The 26,630-nt window shown below is 45.7% G+C and overlaps 1 protein-coding gene across 1 annotated transcript in view; it reads right to left on the bottom strand.

Annotated features, from left to right (window-relative positions):
- Positions 1–6,991: 6,991 nt before the first annotated feature.
- The window catches only part of LMCD1 (LIM and cysteine rich domains 1), a 62,341-nt gene continuing 42,702 nt past the window's right edge, over positions 6,992–26,630 (bottom strand). The window contains exons 4-6 of the mRNA XM_081276155.1: positions 25,155–25,487; positions 9,727–9,942; positions 6,992–7,647 (exon numbers count right to left, since the gene is read on the bottom strand). Coding sequence (XP_081132281.1) covers positions 7,489–7,647; positions 9,727–9,942; positions 25,155–25,487 — 708 coding nt within the window. The 3' untranslated portion in view covers positions 6,992–7,488. The remainder of the gene's footprint in view (positions 7,648–9,726; positions 9,943–25,154; positions 25,488–26,630) is intronic.

Below are 26,630 nucleotides of genomic sequence, written 5' to 3'. Positions count from 1 at the left end.
TCCTGCTTGGGCCTGGGGCTTGGGTCGAAGCATGTCCTTCCATCCAGCTTTGGCACCTCGTGGTCCCAAGCTGCCTGCCCATCTGCTCCTTCCCTCCTGTTCCCTTATCAGCTGAAGACGGACTCCACAGAACTCTTCTGTCAGCTGAAGCACAAACCATTCCCTTGTAGGGCAAAAGCCTCGCAATTCCTTGTAACAATATTTCATAATTTATATATTTGATTAAAAACCGGAGCCCGTGCCAGAAGCCTGCATAATCTAGCATATTGGGATCATTAGCTGTCTGTGTCACTCTTCTATTTTAAAACTTTCCATATTTGAACACATGGAAGCCCATCCTTCACATTTATTAAACTTTTCCCATAAAACAGTTTAGTAAGGCTCCATCATCTTTCACAGGATTTAAAAGAAAAAAAGAAAAAGAAAAAAAAAGGACCCCTATAAAACCCTCTCCATAATTCCTTCAGGGAATGCCATTTTATTTAGGCCTCTTAAAATACATTTGTCTTATCTTGCCAGTAATTAAAAAAAAATCAAGACAAATGAGCGGTTTAGTGGTGTTGTAATTACTTTAAGATGAGCCTCGTGACTTGTCCTCCTTCTGTGCTCCGGGCAGGAGCTTCCCCAGTTTCCTGTGAGCCTCTGTTCCCAGACCTGGGACAGGCTTCGTCTCCTTGAGTCTTTGCCCCCCTCCAACATTTTGGATTGTTTCTCTGCTTTGCTTCTGTTTGATTTACCTGAAGTTCCCTGCTGTTCTTTGGCAAACGGTGCCAGCTCTCCTTTGCCCAGAGGACTTTCTCTTCCACCTCCACCTTCTGTGTTTTACAAGGAGCCTGTTGCTTGTGCTGTGCAATATGGCTGCCCCTTTTAATCCTTCCCTCCCTTCCTTAGAGGTTGGCCAGTTGGCCCATTTCAAGGCAGGGCCATTCAGAGCAACCCAGAGCTATGGCACAGACATTAGGCAAGGGATGGGCGCATGATTCTGGTTGGGTCAAAGTCATTCCTGAAAAACAGACAGTCCTTTGCCCTTGGGCTTACTCTACCAAAAAGGACCACAGGCCTAGCTGCTGGTGGTGGCCAAATTTGCTACCATCTGTGTGAGCCTGCCTCAGAGTGAAACCAACATGGAGGAAAATCTCTCTTTTCCTCGAGAGAAAAGAAGCCAAGTTGTGACTCGTAACTTGATTTCCTGGATCTAGTTGTTCCTGAAGCTGGAAATTCTTTGACCAGAAAGTAGATTCTAGAATGTAGATCCTCTCTCACGGTTTTCTGTTTGAAATGGACTTCCCTTACTTGGCAACGAGAGAGAGAGAGAGAGAGAGAGAGAGAGAGAGAGATAGATAGAGATAGATAGATAGATCTGGAAGTCCAAGTTTCTGGAAGTCCAAGTTCTTTTCTGTCTTTTAAGAACCAACGCTGTCCCAAAGTCAGGACAAAGGAATGCTTTATGCCCATACCTTCAGTTTCTATTATTATCAAACCAAGAAAGTCAGCCCAAAACTCTTGTGCTTGAAACTAGTAGAATCTGACCAAATACAAACATTGATTAAGGAAAAACAAAAACAAAAACATAAAAACCCCACACACCTCCTTGCCTCAGGAGGCTGAGGTAGGAGGATCTCAAGCTCAAGGCCAGCCTGAGCAACTTAGCGAGGCCCTAAGCAACTTGGTAAGTCCCTGTCTCAAAATAATAAAAAGAAAGAAAGAAAGAAAGAAGGCTAGGGATGGGGCTCAGTGGTTAAGCACCCCTGGGTTCAATTCCTGGTATCAAATCAAAAAGAAAAGAAAAAAAAGAGGAGGAGAAGGAAGAAGAAAAAGCAGATGGTGGCAACGACCCACACAGGCAGCCTTGTCTCCGTTCTTGTCTTGTCCAAGGGCAGGGAACCATGTGAATGGCTGACCCTCCTGCTGCTGTGCAGCCTCATCTCTCCTGTAACTTTCTCACATTGGAAGCCAGACTTTTGGAGCCAAAGCATGATAACCCAGAGCATGCGGCTTTCAGTGTCACTATGGCTAGTGTCCCCAGGGGACAGACTGGATTGGACGTTGCTAAGGCAATAGACTCAAAGTGTTCTCACCACGAAAAAATGGCAAGCACGTAAAAATTGCAAGTCTCAGAGATGTGGATGAGCTTGATTTAGTTGTCCCACGGTATATGCGTATGCGGCCACACGTTGCCTGAGGATGTCTCAGAGAACAGCAGGCCTCATATAGGATAGTGGTCCCGTAAGATGGCAGTGGAGCTGAAACAGTCCGTGACCTAGGGATGTGGCTGCCATCGCATCATAGTTGCATTACTCCTATGTTTGTGGTGACGCTGGCACCAAACAGCCTACTGCCTCACAAGTCACATGAAAGAGGAGCACACACCATTCTGTACATACTGCTTGGTAACAACTCACGCTATCATTGGTGTATGTATTTACATTATTTTAGAATGTACTTCTTTTACTTTTTAAAAAAAGTTCACTGTAAGCTGGGTATGGTGGTGCACGCCTGTGATTCCAGCAACTCAGGAGGCTGAGACAGGAAGATCACAAGTTTGAGGCCAGCCTCAGCAAAGTTGAGACCCTGTGAGACTTAGTGAGACCCTGTATCAAAATGAAAAATAGAAAGGGCTGGGGTATAGCCCACCTGGGTTCAATCCCCAGCACCACTACCTCCACCAAAAAAAGAAATTTATGTTAGGACACTAGGCATGCTACACTGGCCGCAGCCTCCTGCATCTTCTGTTGACCAAGTCTCTTGATTGCATCTAGAGGGTCTGGGCCACCTTGGTTTGTGTAAATGCATTCTATGTTTGCACAGCTCCAAGATTGCCCAACAATGCAATTTCTCAGAATGTAAGCCTGGGTTAAGTGACAAGTGACTGTATCACAATACCACGAGAGCATCATAAAAATTGATGATTTTTTTTCCTGTCAATTAAAAGAGTCTAAATGAACTAGGAAAATATAATGACTTCAGAGATGCATCATTCACACAAGCTACAGTGTGAAACATCTCGGGTGTCAATCACAATTCTTTTGGCTGCAATGAACAAAATCCCTACTGATTGGGCTGGGGTTGTGGCTCAGCGGTAGAGCGCTTGCCTTGCACATGCAAGACCCTGGGTTCGATCCTCAGCACCACATTAAAAAAATAAGTGAAATAAAGGTGTTGTGTCCATCTACAACTAAAAAATAAATATTAAAAAAATCCCTACTGGTAAAAAACTATATGAAGAAGAGATGTGGAGTGATGAGAAAATAAATGAATCTTCTCCATTGAGCAGGGATTTTCCTGTACAACAAGACAGGAGGCTAGTTTGCTGTCTTGGTGTAACTGAGGACCTGGATCTGGGTAACCCCAAGCCCTGGCCACCTCAGCTCCTTGGCATGGTTCCCTTGTCTTCTCCAGGTTCTGAGATGGTCTCAGGACTTACCACCCAACGACACCCAGCTGAAGAAGAAAGTTCTAGACTTTTTATCACAAAAGATGTTACTGGGGTCATTGGTGACCCTCTGAGTTCCAGAGCTGGGGCAAGGAAACACCAGATGAGCCTGCAGCACTTTGTTAGGCCAGAATATCAGGTGACCAAGGCATGATGGGGACAGTCACAAGGCAGAGCAGATGATGGGAAGGTGCTTTCTTTGGCTGCATTTGGGATAATTTGAGAATTAACTCATTCTGTTCCACCAACCCAACTGTGGACCAATGGCTAACTGTGGAACCCCTTTAAAAACTTAAATGTAGTATATAATGTAATTATATAACAATATAATTATAATAACAATATAATAATTCTTATACCAATATTAATGTAAATATAATTAACAATGATTATTATATTGTTACTATATATTAATTATACATTATAATAAATTTATATACAAAACATCACATAAATATTTTAATATAATGAATAATAATGAATTAATAATTATTAATGTTTTATTTTATTTACCTTTCTTATTTTATATCTTTTATGTGTTCCTGAGGACCGAACCCAGTTCCTTACACTTACTAGGCAAGTGCTCTTCCACTGAGCCACAACCCAGGCCCATGATTATTGATATTTTATATCAATAGAGCTCTAAGCTCTAGATTATGATTTCCAATCTCCTTTAAGGTGCCTGTGTCGATTTTGTTGCAATACTCGCAGAACTGAAAACTTGGGACTTGATGGATTGACATAAATAGGAATAGTAATAGTCTATAATTGATATAATATATGTATTAAATAATATTTGTTATAAATAATATATATATATTTTGTTATAAATATAATAAAGAAATTCATAATCCCAAACCAATATAAATAAATGAATTAACAAATGGGGAGTAGAGCTTTTTCAAATAATAGAATGTTAGTTAATAAATGTTAAAGGAATGACTGGATTAGAAATATCAGCATTTGACAGCTGGCCTTAATCAAGAAACAGCAGTGGCCAGGTGTGGTGGTGCACACCTGTAATCTCAGCAGCTCGGGAGGCAGGAGGATAGTGAGTTCAAAGTCAGTCTCAGAAACTTAGTGAGACCCTATATCTAAATAAATAAAATTAAAAAGACTGGGGATGTGACTCAGCAGTTAAGTGCCTTGGATTCAATCTCTGGTACCAAAAAAAGGAAAAAAAAAAAAAAAAAAAAAGAAGGAACAGCAATGGATACTGAGAGACCCTGGAACCAGTGGGTGGACTTTTTACGAGGACGAGGATATTGACATGGTTTCAAAGATCTCCCTACAAAAAACTTATTAAGTGCAAAAGGAGAAAAAAGTAACTTTCTGTGGAAAAACTTGGCAGTTACTAGCATACACAGTGTTCAAAGTTAAAATTAAACCTGTGCTTTCTGATTTGATGCAACAAAAATTCAACAGCACCACTTCTGCAATATTCCTTCCCCAAAGGAGTGACCTGAATCTCGGGATGAGCAAATATCAGACAAACCCAACTGATGGACGTTCTACTCATTAACTGGACATCCTCACATGAGTATTAAGGAAAGAACTGGGGACCAGTGGCTAAAGAGCCAAGGCAAATAAATGGAACGTATGAGAATCTGGACTGGACCTTTTTATCATAAAAGATGTTACTGGGGTCATTGGTGACCCTCGACTTGGATCTGAAGGTCACATGGTAGACCTGTGTCAGTGTTGATTTCTAAATTTGATGGTTGTATTGGGGTTACAGAGGAGAATGTCCTTATTTGTAGGTATGACACATGGGACTATTAGGGGTGGGCTGGGGTGTGACTCAGTGGTAGAGTAGCATGAGTGAGATCCTGGGCTCTGTCCCCAGTACCCCTCCCATAAATAAAAATGAAAAAAGAAAATATTCAGGGACGTTGAGGCACCATTAGCAATGTCCTCAAATGGTTCTTTGTTCTAACTTTCTTTTGCTAAGTTTGAAATTCTATCAAAACAGAAGGTACAGGGAGTTGTGGCTCAGTGGTAGAGTGCTTGCCTAGCATGTGTGAGGTACTGGGTTTGATTCTCAGTACTGCATGTAAATAAATAAAGGTTCATTGACAATAAAAAAAAGAAGGTAAAAAGATGAAAGCAGGTTATTACCTCTCTTCATTAAGGAAGAAAATGTTTCTAAAGAAGCACCTGATGGAGAAGCCCCTGACCACTGCTGAGCCCTTTCTCTCACTGAAAAGGATGCTGGGAAAGCAATGGGAAGTGGGCCTTTCCCATAAGGGAAGGGGAGCACGAGTGTAGACAGGCTGCACACAGGCAGCCACCAGTGTCCCCCCTCAGTCTGGAATCTTTATGTTTGGTCTTGACCATCTGGGAATACAGCACCATTAGTATCACTATGTCCACCTTATAGCATCCACCTTTCTCAGCTGTCCTTTTCTCCTGTGTAAAATGCAGACCCCGATAGTCTGTCTCTGGAGGATCATTGAGAGATAATAATGGCACATTATGCCTAAAGTACGGAACAAATTATTATATATATATATATATATATATATATATATATATATATATATATATATAATTAGTTTTAGACGGACACAATGCCTTTGATTTATTTTTATGTGGTGCTGAGGATCAAACACAGTGCCTCATGTGTGCTAGGCAAGTGCTCCACCACTGAACGCCAACCCCAGTCCAACAGAGGGAGCTATTTAAGAAAAAGATCCCTGGGGTCTGGACTGAGCATCTAGGACTCATGTCATTTGATCCTCATATCCCCAGTGGAAAATAATTTTTTTCTTTTTTTTGGTACCAGGGGTTGAATCCAGGGGTGCTTAAGCACTGAGCCATTTCCCCAGCCAGTTTTAAAATATTTTATTTGGAGACAGGATCTCACTGAGTTGCTGAGGCTGGCTTTGAACCTGGGATCCTCCTGCCTTAGCCTCCCAAATGTGTGCCACCACGCCTGGCTGATTTTTTTTGTTTTGTTTAGTAATTGTCGAAAGGAAGGAAATTAGATCAAGGGCTGAAAATACAGAGACCACAAGAGAGAGGTTAAAATCTGGCCTCAAGGTCTCTGACATTTGCTCACTCAATCAATGATCAGTTGGCAGTTTTTAAAATTGAGAGGTTTCTCATAAGTCCCTATTTTTTAAGAGCTATGCATACTGTTCCCATGTCCCCTGTGGCACCCTATGGTTGGGCTTAGGTGGATTTGTTTGAGAGCTGCCCACACTCTCTGGGTCCTACTTCCACAAGGGTTCAGTATCTGTCTAGGCTCCAAGGGCAGTTGGGTTGGGTCCCCGGCTAAAGAGAAGTTCCTCAGTTCCTGGGAGGCCACTTTCTGATGTGCCAGGAAATGGGAAGCTGTTTTCCATCCGTGATCTGGAAGTTTCTGTGATGGCAGGACAGGAGGGGGGGTCTCTGTCTGGGGAAATGTACATCCAACGGAAGTCCCGGGAGACACTTGATGAAGGGGCTCATGAGCATTTACCGCATTTCCTGCTAGCACCATCCTTGAGGAAGATGGGGTTAACTAGATGTTGCAAAATCACTGCTGTGTTGTAAGTAATTGGATAAAGGTATCTGTAGACTTCATAAAACTTTTATTGATATGTTTTTCAAGCCAAAAATAGTTGTTTATTTAAAAATCCAAATTCCACTTGAAAGAAAGAGACAACAAGTGACAGTTGGGATCACAGCCTGTTCCCAGGGGAGCTCCCATGTCCAAAACACAGCTCGCATCCTACAGCTACGTGACGGGCTCACTAGGGAGAGAACTGCATTCTGGGAAATTCCCCCTAGACTCCCTCTCCGGGTACCATCTATGTCTTTAGGAGGCTGTAGCTGGGAAACCACCACCACCACAAAAACAAACCATTCTAAGAGTTCTTAGAATATTTCTGGTTTTGCAACTACTGACCCTCAAGGATCCATCACCACTCAATCTAGAATATTCGTATATTCCCACTGGAAAAAAAAGAAATCACTGTTTATGTTTCTTCCTGGCTGTCCCATCTGCTCCTGAGGATGGCCTCGGCTTCTCAGAGGGACCTGGTGGTTTCTGGCTGTGGGCGGGCTGCCCCTCAGGAGCGTTTGGACTTGCTGCAAGTGGGGCACAGGAGCTGGCCCTTGGTGACGATGTAGGCCCGGCCACTCAGCAGCTGCTCACAGCCCTCACAGACAAAGTGCTTCCGGTGCCAGGCCAGATCCTCCACGCGCTGGTAGTCCTCTGAGAAGATGATCTAGAAAGGGAAGCAGAAGACACACGGATCAAGTTTTGTCCCCAGGTGGAGACAGTGAACCCAGGGCCTGTTTGTGGGCTGGTGGTGCTTCCTCCCATCCCATCTTGTTTTGACCTTTAAGTGCCTCAGTGGTGAAACCTGGTGCAAATCTGATGTAGTCAGGGTACTATTTGGTGGCCTCTTAGCTTCTCAGATGGACAAAATAACAAAAAACTTTCTGTTAGAGACAGGTTTTTATTTATATGGCACCTGGGATGTTTGTGTGAAAGTGCAAAGGCTGGTTGAGACTGGATTCTACATCCCCCGTGAGGATGAGGACAGTTCATGACAAATAAGCTGCCACTCTTCAAGAGCAAGAATCCAGAGGGTCACTTGGGCTTGCAATAAAGTGACACTCTGGAACAAACATACTCGAAGAGACCTGAGGCCCAGGAAGAATGGAGTAACATGCTTAGAGACTTTGGTGTGAAAGAGGAATCAGGAATGAGCTTTCATATAGACATTTACCAGCTCCATGACTTTGTCCAAATTACTTTCCCTGAGCTTTAGCTTCCATGTTCGTAAAATGGGAACACATATATTTCCCATGCCTAGGGTTTGTGAGTGCAAAATGAACCATGATACACGGAATGCTGAGGGAAGGGAGTGGCCCAAAGTTTGACTTCTGTCTGGGTACCATCCACCTTTCTCAGCTGTCCTTTTCTCCTGTGTAAAATGCAGACCCCGATAGTCTGTCTCTGGAGGATCATTGAGAGATAATAATGGCACATTATGCCTAAAGTACGGAGCAAATTATTGACACCATTGTAAGTCTTCAAGGAATGATGGAGGGCTGGGGTTGTGGCTCAGTGGTAGAACACCTGCCTAGCATGTGTGAGATGTTGGGTTTGATCCTCAGCACCACAAAAAAATAAATAAATAAAGGTATTGTGTCCATCTACAACTAAAAAAAAATGCTAAAAAAAATAAAAGATGATGGACAGCTGGGTGTGGTGACGTGGGAGGCTGAGGCAGGAGGATCAAAATTTCAAGGCCAGCCTCAGCAATTTAGTGAAGGCCCTAAGCAACTTAGTGAGATCCTGTCTTAAAATAAAAAAAATAAAAAGGGCTGGGGATGTGGCTCAGTATACAGTGCCCCTGGAGTGCATCCCCAGTACAACAACAACAACATCAAAAAGAGAAGAGGGAGAATTGAGATTTTGAGTATCCTGTTGTCCCCTCGATAATGAGGTGATGGGGTGCGCCTGCCACAGCCCTTTTCCTTCTTCATGTCACTCAGAAACAGTGCAAGCTTTTCCCTTCCTGTTGGGACCAACAGGTAGAAGGTGGCAGGAGATGGCAGACTTTGGCTCAGTGTGAGAAAGACATCCCAGACCCTTGCCTGTGCCAGAGATGAGGGGAGTGCGTCTTCTGCCTCCAAAGAACATACTGCTATTGTAATCATATAATTATCATGATAGTTGTCATTATTGGTATACTGTTACGGCTCCTTTCATCTCCCCTACTGGAGACTGGACTCTCTCCGACGCCATCTTTACATGTGGTGTTGTGTTCCAGTAGTTCTACCATCTCACATCCCATCACGTTCTATCATATGTCATGGTACTTCATGGTGAGACCAATAGTGGCTACCACTTATGAGCAGCCAGGTCAGGCCCTGTGCAAGCATCTTCCTGAATTATCTCCTTTGCCCCCATAGGGAAGGTCCTATTCTCATTTACGCTTTATAAATGACAAGGACCGAGGTGCAGGTGTTTGGGAAGCACAGGACTGATTTGGCCCTGGGGCCATCTGCCTCCTGTGTACCCCACAGCGTTCTTCTGAGAACTCACTAAGTGCTGGACGGTGTGCCCAGGACAGGACCCCACAGGACTCTGTGTGACCCCTCCCAACCACCCATGGGAGGGAGCAAGTGTGAGTCCTGTTTGGCAGAGGAAGAAACGGGGGCCTTAGCGGGGGTCTACCTCGGTTTCCCAGTCTGGAGAGTGCATCCCCAGCAGAGCCACCAACCCCCAGGCCTCAGGTTCCCTCCCTCAACAGTGAGCATCCCCTCTCCCCACCCGGCCAGCTGGTGCCCACCTCATCGCAGCCAGAGCACCGGGGCCGCAGGCTCTCGCAGTAGTGACGGCCACACCAGGGTGCACCGTCCTTCCAGAAGTAGATGAGGTCCACCAGCGGCTCGGAGCACTTGACACACACGAAGCAGGCTGGGTGCCACTGCTTGCTGTAGCCTGCCCTGTCTGAGTAGACCACAGGGCTGTCGGCCGGGGTTGCTTCCTTGCAGAGCTCACAGAACTGGAAAGGTAGGAGAGAAGCACAATGATACAGGTAGTCAGGAAAGCATGGTGACAGTGAGCTTGAATCCCACCCCTCGCCTATTTCCTGTGCAACTTTGGACAAGTTCATATACCTCTCTGTTCCTCAGTTTTATCACCCTCAAAGAAGGATAATTACATTGTCTACCTAATAGGTTATTTGAGAGGAGTAAATAAAATGCTGTAGCCCAAGAATTCTCAAATCATTTGGTCTCAGTATTCTTTATATGGCAGAAATTATTGAGAGGTCCCAGTACAGTTCTTGTTCATGTGGGTAACAGCTATTGCTATTTATCATAAGAGAAATAATAACAGAGAAACATTTAAATATTTATCCAATTAAAATGACAACCATGAACTTAAAGAACATGCTAACGTAGACATGTATTACTAAAATAACTGGGTCTGGGAGTGCGCTCAGTGGTAGGGCGCTTGCCTTGCATGAGCAAAGTCCCTGGGTTTAATTTCCAGCATCACAAAAATAAGCACCACCCCCCTACCCAAAGCTATGTTTTCCAAAACTAAAAATTTTAGTGAGAAGAAAAATTTAAAAACATTGTTTGGACTTTTTGCAAGTTCTTTTTAATGACTTAGGTAAGATGGCTGGATTCTTCTTTTTTTTTTTTTTTTTTCAGTTGTACTGGACACAAACCTTTATTTGATTTATTTTGATGTGGTGCTTAGGATCAAACCCAATGCCTTACACATGTTAGGCAAGTGCTCTACCAATGAGCCACAACCCCAAGATGGCTAGATTCTCAGAGCTACGGTGGTGTTCCGGCTTTTGTTTTACGTTCGTTTTGGTTGAAATATATGAAGGCTACCTGGCCTGACACTGATAGAAAGTTGGAAAAGGAAAAGAGGTGCCTTTTTGTAGCCTTCCCAGATAACTGTGGATAGCATTCTCTGGTAGCATGTCAGAATCAGACAGGAGATGGTTTCTCAAAAGTCACTTGCAGCTGGATGAAACAGCACACGCCTGTAATCCCAGTGATTTGGGAGGCTGAGGCAGGAGGATTGAGAGTTCAAAGCCAGCCTCAGAAACTTAGCAAGACCCTCAGCAATGTAGGAAGACCCTGTCTCAAAATAAAAAACAAAAAGGGCTGGGGCTGCGGATCAGTGATTAAGTGCCCCTGGGTTCAATCCCTGGTACCGAAAAAAAAAAAGAAAAAAAAAATCAGTTGCAATGTGGAATCTGAGGCCTCTCAGTAGACCACTCACACTTGGTTACATTCTAATCTCTTGCTCTACCTTGCACCATTATTTTTTTTTGACAAGCTTTTTAATTTTTATACAGTTGTAGATTTACAGGGGAAAAAATGGTAAAAAGAGAGGATTCTCATACCCTACACCAAATTTTTTTCTGTTCTTTACATTTTACATTAATATGGTATTAGTGACACAACTAACCAATATTGTGCCACATCAAGTGCAGTACAAACTTTATTCAGATATGCTCTGATGTTACAGGTTTCTCCACTGTAAAGTGACTCAGTTTCCCCTCTCTGCACACTGTCCCCTTTGGAAGGAAGTCGTGTACTGGAAATAGTGCCCCACCTTCTCGAGTACCTATATGCTGCGTGCTTGGGTGTCTGAGGGATGTGTATCTGTCTCCTCCACCTAGTGATGGACTGGCCACAGGGGGTTGTCTGAAGGGCTAGGAGAGCGCATTCTGACCTGGCAAAGGAAGAGCTTCTGCATGGCTCAGAGAAGCAAAGCAGTTTCCCAGAGGCCTCGGGGCCCTGGCTCTCTCTGGTCCTCTTTGCATCGGGCACTCTGCCTTTCATTAGCAGTAACATTGCCACTGGCTGGCTCAGGAGCCCTAGTAGAAATCGCCTCCTGCTGCTCCCTGGCTGCAGTTCCTGTAAAGTTCCTGGGGAGGGCAAGAGAGCCCGGGAACCAGACTCCAGGACTCTGCCCTCTCTCCTGCCCTCTCTTCCCCAGGAGCAGAGAGAGCTAGCTACCAGAGTTCCTCTGTTGGTTTACTTCTTCACATGTTCATCCAACACACATCTCTAAATTGCCTGTTTCCATCCTCTAAAGAATGGGAACATGACAGTTTTATCCTATTAAATCTTTTTCTTCTTCTTTAAATTTTATATTTTAATTTGTGCTAATTAGTTACACATGACAGCAGAATGCATTTTGACATACTGTACACAAATGGAGCACAACTTCTACTTCCTCTGGCTGAATATGGTGCTGAGTCGCGCCAGTAGAGTAATCATACAGGTATATAGGGTAATAATATCCATTGCATTCCACCATCCTTCCCTTCCCCACGCCCCTTTCCATCTGCTCACTCCCCTTTGCACAATCCAAAGTTCCTTCACCCCCATCCCATTATGGATCAGCAACCGCTTATCAGAGAAGACATTTGGCTTTTGGTTTTGGGGGTTTGGTTTATTTCTGTTAGCATGATATTCTCTAGTTCCATCAATTTACCTGCAAATGTCATAATTTCGTTCTTTTTTAAGGCAGAGAAATATTACACTGTGTATAAGTACTACATTTTCTTTATCCATTCATCTGTTGAAGATTGGTTCCATACTTTAGCTATTGTGAATTGAGGTGCTATAAACATTGATGTGGCTGTGTCACTGTAGTATGCTGATTGTAGGTCTTCTGAGTGGGATAGCTGGGTCAAATGGTGGTTCCATTCAAAGTTTTCTAAAGAATCTCATCCCTGCTTTCCAAAGTGGTTGCACCAATTTGCAGTCCCACCAGCAACGTGTGAGTGTGCCTTTTCCCCCACATCCTCGCCAACACTTATTGTTGCTTGTATTGCACATAATTGCCATTCTGACTGGAGTGAGATGAAATCTTAGAGTAGTTTTGATTTGCATTTCTCTAATTGCTAGATATGTTGAACATTTTTTTATATATTTGTTGATTGATTTTATATCTTCTTCTGAGAAGTATCTGCACAGCTCCCTTTAAATCTTTGAGCCCCTCTGAGTCCTCTTCTGCTCCTGAAAGGCCCGGCAGTGATGACAGATTCCATGCCCTTAGTTCCCATCTGGGACCAGTACTCAGCTCAGGACTTGGCCCTCATTGCTAATACCCCAGATGCAAATCAAAGAATTATTTCTCCTCCTAGAGTTATCTCCACATTAGGAGAATCATTATATTCCCCCTTAGAGATGGCAAAACTGAGGTTCAGAGAGATCCAGGATCAGATCCCTAGCACAAGGGACAGAAGGCAGAGCTGGGGTTGGAGGGCCACGTCTGCATTCCGTCTTTTGTATTACATTGGTTTTGGGTGAAATAAAACCTGACTCCAAAGCCAAGTTCTCTCTACCACATCTCGTGGCTTTTACATCCTGATCCGTAAATGACACCCTGGCACTCTTCAAGTTAGTGACACATTTTCTCCCCCCCCAAAAGAATTTGGCTCTTCTCATTAGTAGATCTAGATTTCCAGACTAAAATACATTTAATGATTGCTGTATTTTTAATTTCATCTATAAAAATCTTGTAGAAATTTGTTTTATTATGTAAGGCGCTTACAGGATGCCATTAATTTGGGCTGGTGACTCACAGTGCCTGAAATATTTACTACCTGACCATCTACAGAAAATATTTGTTGACCTTGGACTTGAGATGATAATTTTAACTTAGTAAGCACCAACTATGGTGTCAGCCAAAATAGAAATGGTTATTATTTTTCTTTGTGCATATAGGGAGGTAAATGTTAAAGAGTTTGCTGAAGTTCCGATTGGGAGTGTTCCCTAAGGACGAGTGTTAAAGGCTTTGTCCCAACCTGTAGTGCCACTGGGAGGTGGCAGAACCTCTAGGAGGTAGAACCTGGTGGACACAAGTTCAGTCACTGGGGAGGGGATATTGGGACCACAGTCTCTTCTTCTTTCTCTGTTTCCTGGCTGCTGTGAGGTGGGAAGCTTTGCCCTGTCACCCATTCTCGCCCTGATGTACTGTCTCACACAGACACAAAACCAGTCACACTGACCAGGCCTGAGACGTCTGAATCCAGGATCCAAAATAACCCTTTCCTTCTTATAAGTGGATTATCTCAGGTGTTAGTGACAGTAACAGAAAGCTGGCTTGACACAGAGCACAGACGCTAGCCAGTGTTCTCACCTTGTGTCATTTCCATGTTTAACATACTTGTGTATATGAAAGAGGACAGAAAGATTAAAATGGTGGAAATCGGGGCATGAAAACCATGTGACAAAGAGCAGCCTTGTACACCCATCTGACCCTGAGCCGAGTAGCAGCCGTAAAACAGATGTCTAGACACGGAACGTGTCTGCTGAGCTGGGAGGGTCCTTGGCTCCATCCTCTCTGCCTGATAAGGCCCCTCAGAACATGCTAGACTTGCGGTTTCCGTTCTGCCCACGGGAGCAGAGGGCGTCCGTCCCTCACCTAAATGAAATCTCTGTTGCTCCTGCCATGACTGAGCCCTGCCGGCCTGGAACTCGTCAGAGGGTGTGAACCAGAAACAAGTGATGAGTCAGCACCCATTCATGGCCACCAGCCCCGCCGCCGCCAAGCTGGGGATTGTCAACGATTTGGCAGGGACGGTTAAGAGTACAAAGTGAGCTTTCTGTCTGTCTGGCTTCTAAGTTTCACAGAGTGAAGTTCGCAGCCCTTTTCCTCCTACACAGAAGGGACTCACTGGCCCACGAAATTACACCCAGGTGGTAGCACTCCAAGTCTCCAGATGTGGCTGAATATGGAAGTAAGTAGAAGCAGAGGGCCATGAAAACACCTGGATTTGTCACCGTGGCACATTGACAGGCACCCTTAGAAGGGAGTCCAGGAAACAAGGCCCAAAGACAGCCTGGGTGATGGCAGGTCAATTAGAATCCATGGTATTGGAACTTCACTCTGGAGGCAATAGGGAGCCACTGCAGGTCTTTGAGGGGAGGAGTGGCTGGGAGAGAACTCTGGTGGTAGCTTGGATGAAGGGAGGGAGATTCTTTCATGGAGCTGAGTCTCCACCTTCTCAACAGTCTGAAAGTGCTTCCTCAAGCTCCTCTCTCTCTCTTCCCTTGGGGGTCTCCCTAATATATCTGGCTCTTAGCTCCATTAGCCTTTTCAACAAATGGTGTCAATGGTTGTTTCATGAAAACATTTTGGGTGCTGATTGTCACTCTGTCTCAGCAAACAATTTGCTCTTCTTACCTCTGAGCTGTTTTCTGGGTCCTTTCCCCGGTCATCTCAAAGGATGAGAGATCTGAGGTGGTCCTAGGGCTGTCCATCTGGTGGCCCCTCAGCCACCGGGAACAGGCTGGCATCCCAGAGTTAGAACCCCCAGCTTATTTGGGTCCTAGGATCCTGGTCCCATCTGTCTCTGCACAAACTTAATTAACCTCCTACCATGATTTTTTGTACTGAGGTTCACTATTTCTAAAAATGCATCGGGTGGTCAAGAAGGGAGTTCTCAAGTCAGACTGTCTGGACCCGTTGCTGTGTAACCTCGCAAGTTACCTAACCTTTCTATGCCTTGGGATTTTTTTTTTAACTTGCCAAATAGGGATACCAGTAACAACAGCAGCTTAGGACTGTTATATGGCTTAAATGAGATAATGAAATCATTGGACTTTTTAAGCAATCAATAATGATTAGTTGAAATCACCTTTTATCCAAGAGAGGGAATTGAGCTGACTATCTGTTCATCATCAGCCACTACCCAGGTCCACAGCAAGCCTCCCAGCTTGGAAGGTCTGCTTCCTGCCTCTGACTCACCCCTCCTCCACCAGAACCCAAGGTGGTGGTTGTAGGCTTAAGCCTGCCCCAGATTCCTATAGAGGGTTTGTTAAAACAGATCATAACTCTCCTTCCTTTGCATGTCTGTTCCAGGAGGTCTGAGATGGGGCATGAGAATGTGCACGCTCCCCAGGGACACTGGGATAGTGGGGCCTGCACCCTGAGAACCACTATTGTTGAGTGCTAAAACACTATTTTATACATATGTTCAGCAAAAATGATATCACCTATTTGGCTCAGTTCCCACAACGGTGATTTTGAATCCTACAATGTTCCAATCTGGACTCGCTCTGAGCAAGCCACGTGACCTTTCTTATGCTAAGGATGTGGTACAGGCAAACACCTTTAGGACCAGTGTAAACAGTGTAGAGGAGAATGATTCTTAACATATTGGCTGGTTCTTGGCTCCCAACTATCTTAAACCAGACTTTGGCCATGAGGGATATTTTCACCACTTTCCATAGAACCTTGTTTGCAGAGTATTTTTTCCTAGAGAGAGAAAATGTGGAGGAAACCTTTCATAAATAGAACATTGGCCTCTGCTGACCTCAGTGCCAATGAAATTTTTCTGTCCTGTTCCTATTCAAATGAAAGAAGATTCCTAGTTGAAATTGTTGAGGTGAAAGGTGTTGACTGTTCCATGCGTAGGGCCTTGGAGATTTGTAGATAGTGGCTGTCAGCAAGATGAGATGTGGATTTGATTTGTTGCCTCCAAAGCTGAGCCCCCGTGGGGTTGTGGGGTTCCTGCATTTCCCATGTTTCCAAGTCCTGTTGGCAAATCCTTGGGTACGTTTCCGACCAACCTGGAGTTGAATTCCCTCTCCCTGAAAATAGTCCCAGCTTGGTGACTAAACTGAATGGAACAGAAAGTGGAGGAAATAATGCTTCATGGTGTCCCAGATGTCACAAGGCAAAGAAGTTGCTCCTAGACTTACAATGGGCTTATGTCCTGATAAATCCATTGAAAGTCAAAAATTTTGTAAGTTGAAAATGCCTTGACGATTCCTGACCTACGAGCATCCTAGATTACCAGCACCGTCCTCGGGAGTGCTACAGTACATCGACTGACTAATGTCATAATCGAGTAGCTGACGGGGGCCGTGGGTCTCAGTTATTGCCTGAAATCACAAAAAAGAGCAGTTCCTATTCCTGTCCCCGTAGATGATTGGAATTTGAAGTTCAGTTCCTCCTTGAATGTGTGTCATTTTTGCAGGACTGCAAACTCAAAACAATTTTAAGTGGAGCCACTGTAAGTCAGGGGCCGTGTGGGTAGCTATTCTCTGGGCCCTCTGAGCACTCACCCTGGGGGAGCCCTGAGCAGACAGGAAAGGAGGTCCTGGTGTTCTGTGGCTCCTGTGCTTGGGAAATCACATGAAACCACCTTGCAGAGATAGAGGAAGAGATGCGACGATGCTCTGCCCACCCAGCCCAGCTGTGTCCAGCCCAAACACCTCCATGATGAGAAAAACACACACTGGCATCCCTCGATAAGCCCTGCCCAAGGGGACAATTTGTGAGCAAAATCAACACTGTTGATTTAAGCTACTCGCCTTGGGATAGAACCCTATGCAGCATCAGGTAACAGGGGCGTTAAATGTCGACACGCAGAATTATCCCAGCTTCCGAAATGAAGCAGCCAAGATACCATGTGATTCAGGCCTCAGCAGATTCAGGAAAGTGGCCAAAGCATACACGGCTGAAGAACCATCCCCAAGGACTGAGCCATGCTGGCCTTCAGAGAGCGATCTGCAGATAAGGAGAGGCCTCCGACCCCAGTAATAATCTCTCCCTCGGGCTTGCCAGAAATCCTGTCTCAGTCATGCTGTTTTCTTCTGGAAGGTTCTTATCCAAAAGCCTACCCAGTCTAAACCCAGAGCGCCTTGTGAAAATCTCACCATTACAATACAGTAAATATTAACACAAGGGCCTTGAATCCAGGCGCTGGGTTCTTTCCAACACAAATACTCACAATTTATTTATAAACAGCATCTCCCCAATTCCTCTTATGGTGATCAGGCACCATTTTTGCTTTGTGGCTTTTTGTATCCCAGAAGGGTTTTTTTTTTTTTTTTTCCTTTTCTGGCCTAAATCATTTCTGCAACCTTAGCTCCCTTATGTTTTGTGTCCCCACACCACAGCCTTTCTGAGGTTTCTCATGGTGCAAAAGGAACAGGCTCCCCATTCTGTGGGTAGGGCCACAGGCTTTGGAATGTGGTTCTCTGATCCAGCTTTGGCCGGCACGGGCTCCACGACCAGCCAGCAGGATGCTGTTTGGTCCATGGTTCAGTAGGAAAGTCTTGATGTGTCCTGCTCTATTGGAGCCTCCTGGGTGCTCTGGAGATGGGAGCTGCTGTCATTTAGGGTCTGGATGAAGTTTGGGGTGAGGCAGGTCTGGGTTCTAATTCTGGCTTAAGTGATCAACAGCAAAGTGACTAGAGAATTTTATGCTTTTCAAAATTTTTGCTCTTGTCTGTGATACACAGTAGAAAATACACTTTATATCCTAATCTGATCATATACATAGCCCTGAAATAAATGTTTCTAGAAAAAAAAATCTTTACTACCCCGACCTACTCTTTCTACTTTAACTATTTAAAAAGAAAAGATTCTGGTTGTAACACGCTGAATTGATGGATTGTATCCTCTAATGGATTGGAACCTGAAGTTTGTAAACACTGTTAATTTTACCAAGAAATGTCTCAATTTCCTTATCTGTAAAAAAAAAAAAAAGGAGATAATATACTTTTTAGGACAATGCTTGGGATTAAATAAAATGAAATGGGAAGTCTCTGGAACACAGTGCCTGGCACAACCCAGGTGGTAAAGAATGGCAGGTGATGACATCATAATCAGCACCAACATCACCATCACCATCATAACCACCATCACCACTTCATCACTATCATTATCATCATCACCATCACTGTTATTCTCACCATCATCATCACCACCATCAAGACCATCATCACTATCACCACCACTACCCTATCATCATGATCACCATCACCATCACCACCACCACCATCATCATCATCATCACCATTATCACCTTCATGATCACCTCCATGGACCAAATCCATCTCCTTGCCTGTTTTTATAAATAAAACTTTATTGGAACACAGCTACAGTCATCTGTCTAGATACCACCTGCAGCAGCTTTAGTGCTAAGTCTGCAATCCCTGTTTTAGTCAATGGAATATTATGTAGCTACTCAGAAAAAGAAAGGAGAAAAAAAGATGCTTCTGGAAGCCACCTGGAAATATGGAAAAGTATTTAGAGCATAAAAAAAATGGGATAAAGGAAATTTTCTTTAGAAAAAAGACCTCCTTTGAATGTCATTAAAATACCTCCACTAGAAAGAAAGAAAGGGAGGGCGATGCTGAGAACTTGGTAACCATGGTGATTTTGCAGATGGCTCCCAGGTCCATGGGTACCTGGGTTGTGGGTGGGAGAAGAGAGGGTACCAGGGATCCCTCTGGCTGAGTGCCCACCAGGTTTGTCTCTGCACCTCTCATCCTCCTGTCCTCCAGCTCAGAAAGAAGTGGCTCACAAAGTGGGTGGGGTGATTTCAGATTCCCCAGTGGGGCTGGCAGGAACGCCCGTCATTCAACCCGCAGAGCCCACAAGCCAAACATCTGCTCGGACAAAGACTTGGAAGTCCCTTGCCCACAAATATGTCCCTCTGTTGGGGCTGGAGTTGGGCTGAGCTGCCAGCTGCTGTAAGTTTCCATCTGAGAATCAGCCCTGTGGCAGGAGGGGTGGGGGCCAGGGCCTCCTGTTCCTGCCCCCCCCCCTTTGCATTTTTTTGTGGGAGATGGAGAAACAGGATCCAGGCCTGTTCTCCATGGCCCAGCAGGGAGCTTGGAGCCCTGCGAATACCTTTGCTTCTCTCAGTTTACTCTCCTCAGTCTCTCTTTGGGACAATCCCTTGGCCTGAGATGATGTAGCAAGGGGCAAGGTGGGGACAGGCCCCTGGCAGGAAGGAGAAACACTGCAGAATGGAGATTACATTTAATGCTATGTTCTGGCTTTCTGTCCCCTTTCTTCAGTTACAAGTTTGGGTTGTGCGGAAGGGCGGAAATTCCTGGGCAAAACGACCATGCCCAGGAAATCTGTATATTTCATTTCCAAGAAAAAAAAAAAACATCCACAAAGCTCTCTGAATGCAGGGAAATAACTTGGAGGAGCCTTTACAAGTCAGAGTATTCAGATTGTCACCCACACTGTGCAGGTGCCTGTCAACCTCACTCATTGGGAGGAAGGGGAGAGCGGAGGGCTTGGGAGAGGGTGAGGACCTCTGGACCAGACTGGGGTGAGAAGGTGCAAAGAGCAGGGGCAGCCAGCAGTTCTGTGGCCCTGCAGCCCTCTGATTCTCCCAGGTCCCAGTACATCACGTGGGGGCCAGAACTGGGTGGGGCAGGAAGCCCTGCTGTTCTTGGCAAGCAGATAAAAGGCTCAGATTCCTCAGTTGGCTGGACTGTGAGGGACACCAAATGCTGTTGTGACCCCAGAACATAAACGCTCTCAGACACACGCCTGCCCTTGTGTGGTTGGAGGCCCTGCCAGGCTTCCCCAGGGCTGCTGGACCCTCAAATCCCTGGCGAAGCAGAAAGGTTGGAATTGGAGCCTGAATTGGAGCCTGTGGCTCATCAGCAAGTGGCTAACCTGGCTGAGCTGCAGGTTCCCTGCCTGTGAAATGGGTATGACAACCCCTCTCATGGTTGCCACAAAGACAAAGAGATGGAGATGCCACCCAGGGCCCCTGAGTAGGACACAGTGGGGCATGAGAGAGAAAGAGAGGGAGGCTTCATAGTCTTGCATGTAGAAGGCTGTGTTTCTCCTTTGGGGGTGACAGTGGGTGAGTTCCTATCTGCGACTGGGGTTTTTCTGCTCTGTTTCCTCATGGGGAGGGAGGACTCTGGCGCTTAGTGGCTGCAGGCATTTCCCATGGTGTCCCACCTCTGCTGACCTCAGTGGTGTGATCATAACACTTTGAGAAACTGCTCAGAGTCAGGCGTAGCCTGCCACGACTCTTGGATTTACTGTTCAGGAAGATGGACGTACCATGGCTAATTGTAGGTCTTCCTGACTGTCCGTAGCACCTCTCTGCAGGTGGCTGTTTGCAAGCCGAGGGTGTGGCAGCTCCAGCCATTTGGATGAGCAGGGGTCAGGGAGCATTGTATCCTGCCACCTGGCTGGCCCACTGTTACCCAGTTCCCTCAAAATACCAGCCCATTTAGGAAAAGCTGTGGCAGTCAAACTCTCCTGCCCTGGATAATACTTTCCACTGGGAAATATTTGGTGATGGGTCAGGGGTAAGGAGGCTGCAGCAGCCCAATTCCACCATACCTGCGTCCCCCTGAGATGTGGGAGGAAGAACACCACTGTGGGGCAGGGCTGACAGGTCAGTACACAGGGCCATTTGAGTGCATGGCTGCATGCATTGTAGACAGAGGCAGCTCGTGAGCCTCAGATGGCTCAGATGTAGTATCTTCAAGGACAGGAGTGGTTGGGGGTGGTGCCAGGTTCCATTCCTGTGTTTCTATAACCACGGACAAGGCAAAGGAACCAGGACACATTCTCCAAGCGGGGCTCCCTTGCAGTGATTCACCAAAATGAACGTAAAGCCAGGAGGCCATGTGAATTTAGAAACCTCCCAGGTTACTTACCTCTTGGATCCTTACTCTTTACCAAATTAGTATCATCTTTGCTGAATTTGCACATGAGGGAATTTTAAACACTTTTTCGCAGGGCATCTCAAAGTGTGGCCCCAGACCAGCATCCATTTCAACTGGGGACCCGGTAGAGATGCAGATTCTCAGGCCGTGCCCCACACCTACGAAGATGTGGACTCTGGGGCTGGCACCCAGTCTTCTGGAAGACTTAGGTTTAAGTACCATTGCATTAGCCCACTAAAGTCCTGGTATAAAGAGGCCCAGGTAGTTTACTGCCTCTCCAACTTCCGTGGCTGTGAGACCCTCTTATGGCATGACATCTGTTTGCCCTCCTAGGAATAAGGTCTGGGAAATGGGAATGAATTTGGCCTTGGAGTCTGGTCTCACTTCTGAGGCCAAGCAACCTGGGGGTGGGGGAGAAGCGAAAGCTCTTCGCAGCAGTAGGGGGTTGTGGGCTCTGTATTGGATACTAGTGTCAAGTCCAGTCCTTGAGCAGAGAGCAGTGGCTGCTAAGCTGTAGCTGCCAACATAATCACCCCTGGGGCGAGGATGGTCAGGTGCCACCAGTCTAGTTCCAGTATGTTTCATATGGCTTCTTTTTGCCCTTCATATTTCCTCTTGCCCCTGCCCCATAAATCTCTGCTTTGGGGATGTCCAATTGTCTTCCAATTTCTTCTGCATACTCTCACCCTCAAGGTGAATACCCTGACCACTTATTGCAAAACTCATTGCCCTGCACCCGAGGAACTGGGATCAGGCTTCTTTCCTCTGTTCTTCAGGACAGGGGTTGTGGCTCAGTGATGGAGCGCTCATCTAGCATGTGTGGGGCACTGGGTTTGATCCTCAGCACCACAAAAATAATAAACAAGTAAGATAAAGGTATTGTGTCCACCTACAACTAAAAAAATAATAAAAAACACACACAGTCGTCTTCTTGCTATTCTTTTTTTTTTTCTGCAGCTAATAACAAGTAAGGCGCTAAAATTCAACATCATGCAGATGCTGGAAATAGTGGGGATTTGGAAAAGAGTCTCATTGTCTCTGATCCTCAGATTCCTGCCCTCTCTGATGATTCTGGTGAAATTCACCCTAGCAGGCAACTGTGAGAATTAAAGACGGACTCTGGACTTGTGAGCCTGGGATTTGGCATGGACCAGATGCTCAATCAATGTGGAACTGGAATCATACCACCTTTTAGGCAAAATTGCCATGCAAATTGTGGCCATCTGTCAGGACTCAATTGAATTCAAACACTGATTTTATTTATCTGAGGAGCACATGTTTTTCTGAGCATCTACTATCTATATCTATGACATCTACTGTAGATACAAAGATGAACAAGACCTCAGTATCTTGAGGGGGTGACAGACATCAGCCCCCTAATAACATAATTGGGTGTTGAGTTCACATTGTGGTTAGGACAAGAAAGGAGAAGTCTATCTTTTATAGACAGCCCAGCCCAGCCCAGGCCAACTAATAACTGCTTCCTTTGGATAACCTGCTTTTTCTCTTTTTGGTACTAGGGATTGAACCCAGGAGCACTTTAACATTGATCCACATCCCCAGCCCTTTTTCTTTTTCATTTTGAGACAGAGTCTCCCTAAGTTGCTGAGGCTGGCCTCCAACTTGTGATCCTCCTGCCTCAGCCTCCCGAGTCACTGGAATAATAAGCATGAACCACTGCACCTGGCAATTCTCTGCTTAATTTTCTAACTGTGGATCTGACATTCATTGTCTAGCAGTGTTATTTAAGCAATTCTGAAGTATCACAAGTATTTTCTAAAGTTAGCTGTAGGCAAGGACCCGGAATCCCAGGCCACCTTTGCCCCAGTTCTATGCTGAACAAATGAGGGGAGCTCATTTGATAGTAAGATCTGCTCTCAGATCAGCCTTTCTCTCCTGGGAATGGCAACTTGGAAGAGTCATGACAGCCTCAAAAAAGTTTCCTTCCAACATGGAATTCTCTGGAATTATGCCTTACAGACAGCTATTCCGAGGGTGGACAGAGGGCAGAACTGGGGTGGGATGAGGAAAGACCAGTTTACAAAATGTGGTAACTGGAGCTAATTTTTTTAAAGGGCTTAGGACCTGTGTTTCTCTTGAGAAATGGGTCTTTAAATATCATGGCCAAATCTGTAGTGGAAGAGACAAATTTTGTTCTTTCATCTTAGAATTCTTGGCTACAGCATTCTGAGGCCACAGTTCTTGGATGGCAATCCTAGATCATGCTAACGACATGGAGGCTGGAGATAGAGGGCACTCAGGGGAGACAGTGTCCTGCTCTCTCTGGTTCCAGCAATGGCATTGTCTGGGTGGACATTTCCCTGGGTTGTTGGATCACGGCTTTCAGCCTGTTCCCAGGGAAAAAGGTGATGAGGACCCTGCGAGTTGGAACTTTTATCTCAAATAGGGAAGGATAAGGTCACAAGGCTGATGGGTGGAAAGAACTAAAAAGATGTGAGGGGCACTAGGGGCTGGACATGAAGTGAATGTCCATTAGCCCCATGTGGTCTCAGCTTGTCCTTTTGCCTCAGTTTCAGACAAATCAGGCTAGACGCGTTTGTGGTGCATGCCTGTAGTCCCAGGGTTTGGGAGACTGAGGCAGGGGGACTGCAAGTTCAAAGCCAGCCTCAGCAAAAGTGAGGCACTAAGCAACTCAGTGAGACCCTGTCTCTCAATAAAATACAAAAAAGGGCTGGGGATGTGGCTCTGTGGCCGAGTGCCTCTGAGTTCAATCCCCAGTACTCCATGCCCCGTAAAATACAGACAAATCTATGAGGTTTTCATCTCCTTAACACTGGGTTCTCCAAACATCCCCCAGTGCCTCACTTTCCAGTAGCACTTCTGCTCCTTGCTCTTAGAGAACACTTTCTAAAACAGAACTGGGCTCATGTGCACTCTCTGACTGAAAATCTGCCTGTGACCCTTATGATCCATGGGTTTCTCCAACATGGGGACAGTGTCCTCTGTTCATCTGTCTGACTCCCTGGGGCTTGGCAGATAATACAAGGTAACCAGAATTTGATTGACAGATAAATGGACAGCATGACTCTCCAGGAAGTTCCTACTTACTGACCTCCCCAGCCTCACGTCCCCCATTCCCATTGCACGCCATGCTGTGTCACATGAGAACAGGAGACTGCTTTTAGTCCTCTGACTCATCTCTTGAACTGATGATTTTTTTTTCACGTTAACCTCCTTAAGGGGGCACACACTGTCCCCTCAAAACCTGAAGACTTGGGTGGCTCCAAGCCTTCTCCAAGTTATTCTCTCTCTTTTTTTTTTTTTGGTACCAGGAATTGAACCCAGGGTGCTTTACCATGGAGCCAGCCACATCCTCAGTCCTTTTTCGTATATTATTTAGAGACAGGGGCTCGCTGAGTTGCTTAGGTCCTCACTAAATTGCTGAGACTGGCTTTGAACTCGCAACCCTCCTGCCTCGGCCTCCTGAGCCGCTGGGATGATAGGCATGTGCCACCAAGTCCGGCTGGCTACTAGTTATTCTTCAACACCAGCTTGTGCCTCATCAATGTCTTGAAGTTTACTCTCATCCTCAAACTTGGTTAGATGCCCTTTCTTTAAGCTATAGCAGTCACCTTCCCGTGGACTGTGACCTTGTATTATTTCCCATGGGACAGCACCTGGGACAGAGTAGACGAGCACCAACTACCTGCTAAATGAATGAAGGTACAAATGGTTACATGAACAGTGTGGCACGAGGGGGCCCTGGCCCTGCAGCCCTGCGCCTTGGTCACTTCAGCCAGGCCAGAGGCAAGGGGACACTCACGTATTCCACCTCCTTGGACGGGTCGCCCAGGCTGCCGTTGGTGGTGGGCGCGGCCTCTGTGCCCTCTGGCTTTTCCTGTTGCTTCCCCTCCTCCTTGGGCAAGCCGCCCTGGCCCGGGAGGGCCACTTCTCCCACACCCAGGGCCTCGCTCTTATAGTGCTTGACAAATTCTTCCATCACTTTCAGCTCATTCTCCAAGAGTCCGCGGCAGCGAGAGGGGTCCTGGTCGTAGATGGGGAGCTGGTGCATGAGCTGGCGGCGGCGATAGTAGGCACCCTCGGTGCCTGTCACCGGCTGCTTCTCCTTGGGGATGAGTTCCATGTACTGTAGGCCCTGGGGGAGGGGGAGGAAGAGACATTGTCACGTGGATGGGGCTCCAGCAGTCAGAGAAGCTATAACAGAAGCCACCTAAAGTGCCAAACGCAGTGTCTTTCAGTGTTCTTGGTGACTAAGCATGCACAGTCTTTATCTTTTAAATTTAATGTAGCTTTTTTTTTTCTTCAAATGACAAAAGCAATACCTACCTGTCTGTCATCAACAGTTAGGAAACAGATGAAAGAATCATACAAGAAATGTGCATCTTCTAACTTGTGTGTCTAAGAAATATTGTGTATCTTACTGCTGGTGACATGGAACTGTGGAAGTCTGTCTCAGAGTTCACCAAGTTGTAACTTCGGGATGCCTGCCTTTACTAAATGCACTCTGGACTGAGAGTTAGCATTTATACCTGGGTGTGGTGATGCATGCCCCCAACCCTGGGGACTTGGGAGGCTGAAAGCATGAGGATTGCCAGCCTCAGTAACTTGAAGCCTAAACAACTTAGTGAGACCCAGTCTCAAAATAAAAAAAAAAATAAAAAGGGCTGGGGATGTGGCTCAGTGGTTAAGCACCCCTAGGTTCAATCCCTGGTACCCACAAAGAAAAGAAGGAAGGAAGAAAGGGGGGAGGGAGGAAGGAAGGAAGGAAGGAAGGAAGGAAGGAAGGAAGGAAGGAAGGAAGGAAGGAAGTCCTCTATCAGTAGGTTTCGGTTTTCTGATGATTACAATAGACCATGTTCACACTATGGGAGAGAGAATAGTTTATTTATTTATTTTGTGGTGGTGGGGATGGAACCCAGGACCTCACACAAGATAGGCAATCCCTCCACCATTGAGTTATCAGTCTCAGGAGCTGTCTCGTGTGTAGAAAACGTTCTAGATCTTGCTCTTGGTGAGGGTGTGGTCAGGTGAGAAAGAAAACCTTCTTTGCCTCTATTAATTTATACTCCATCTGCTCACTATCTAGCCACTTCTCCACTGCTAATAGTAACTAGTAGCATTTTATTATTTATTCTTCCCAAATTGGAGCTGTAGCTTTCATTTTTGGATGGCCCCGGGAAGAGAAAGGAATCTATGTCTACTCCTTTATATTCTCATCAGAACGGTCAATAAAGACCATTTTGCTTTGTTCTCTGACTTGCAAGCAATGGTAACAATT

Source organism: Spermophilus citellus (genome assembly GCF_964194105.1).
Source record: "Spermophilus citellus genome assembly, chromosome: 19".
In the NCBI taxonomy this organism is placed as follows: Eukaryota; Metazoa; Chordata; class Mammalia; order Rodentia; family Sciuridae; genus Spermophilus; species Spermophilus citellus.
Note: the sequence above shows the minus strand (reverse complement) of the source record. Positions and strands in the feature narration are given on the sequence as shown.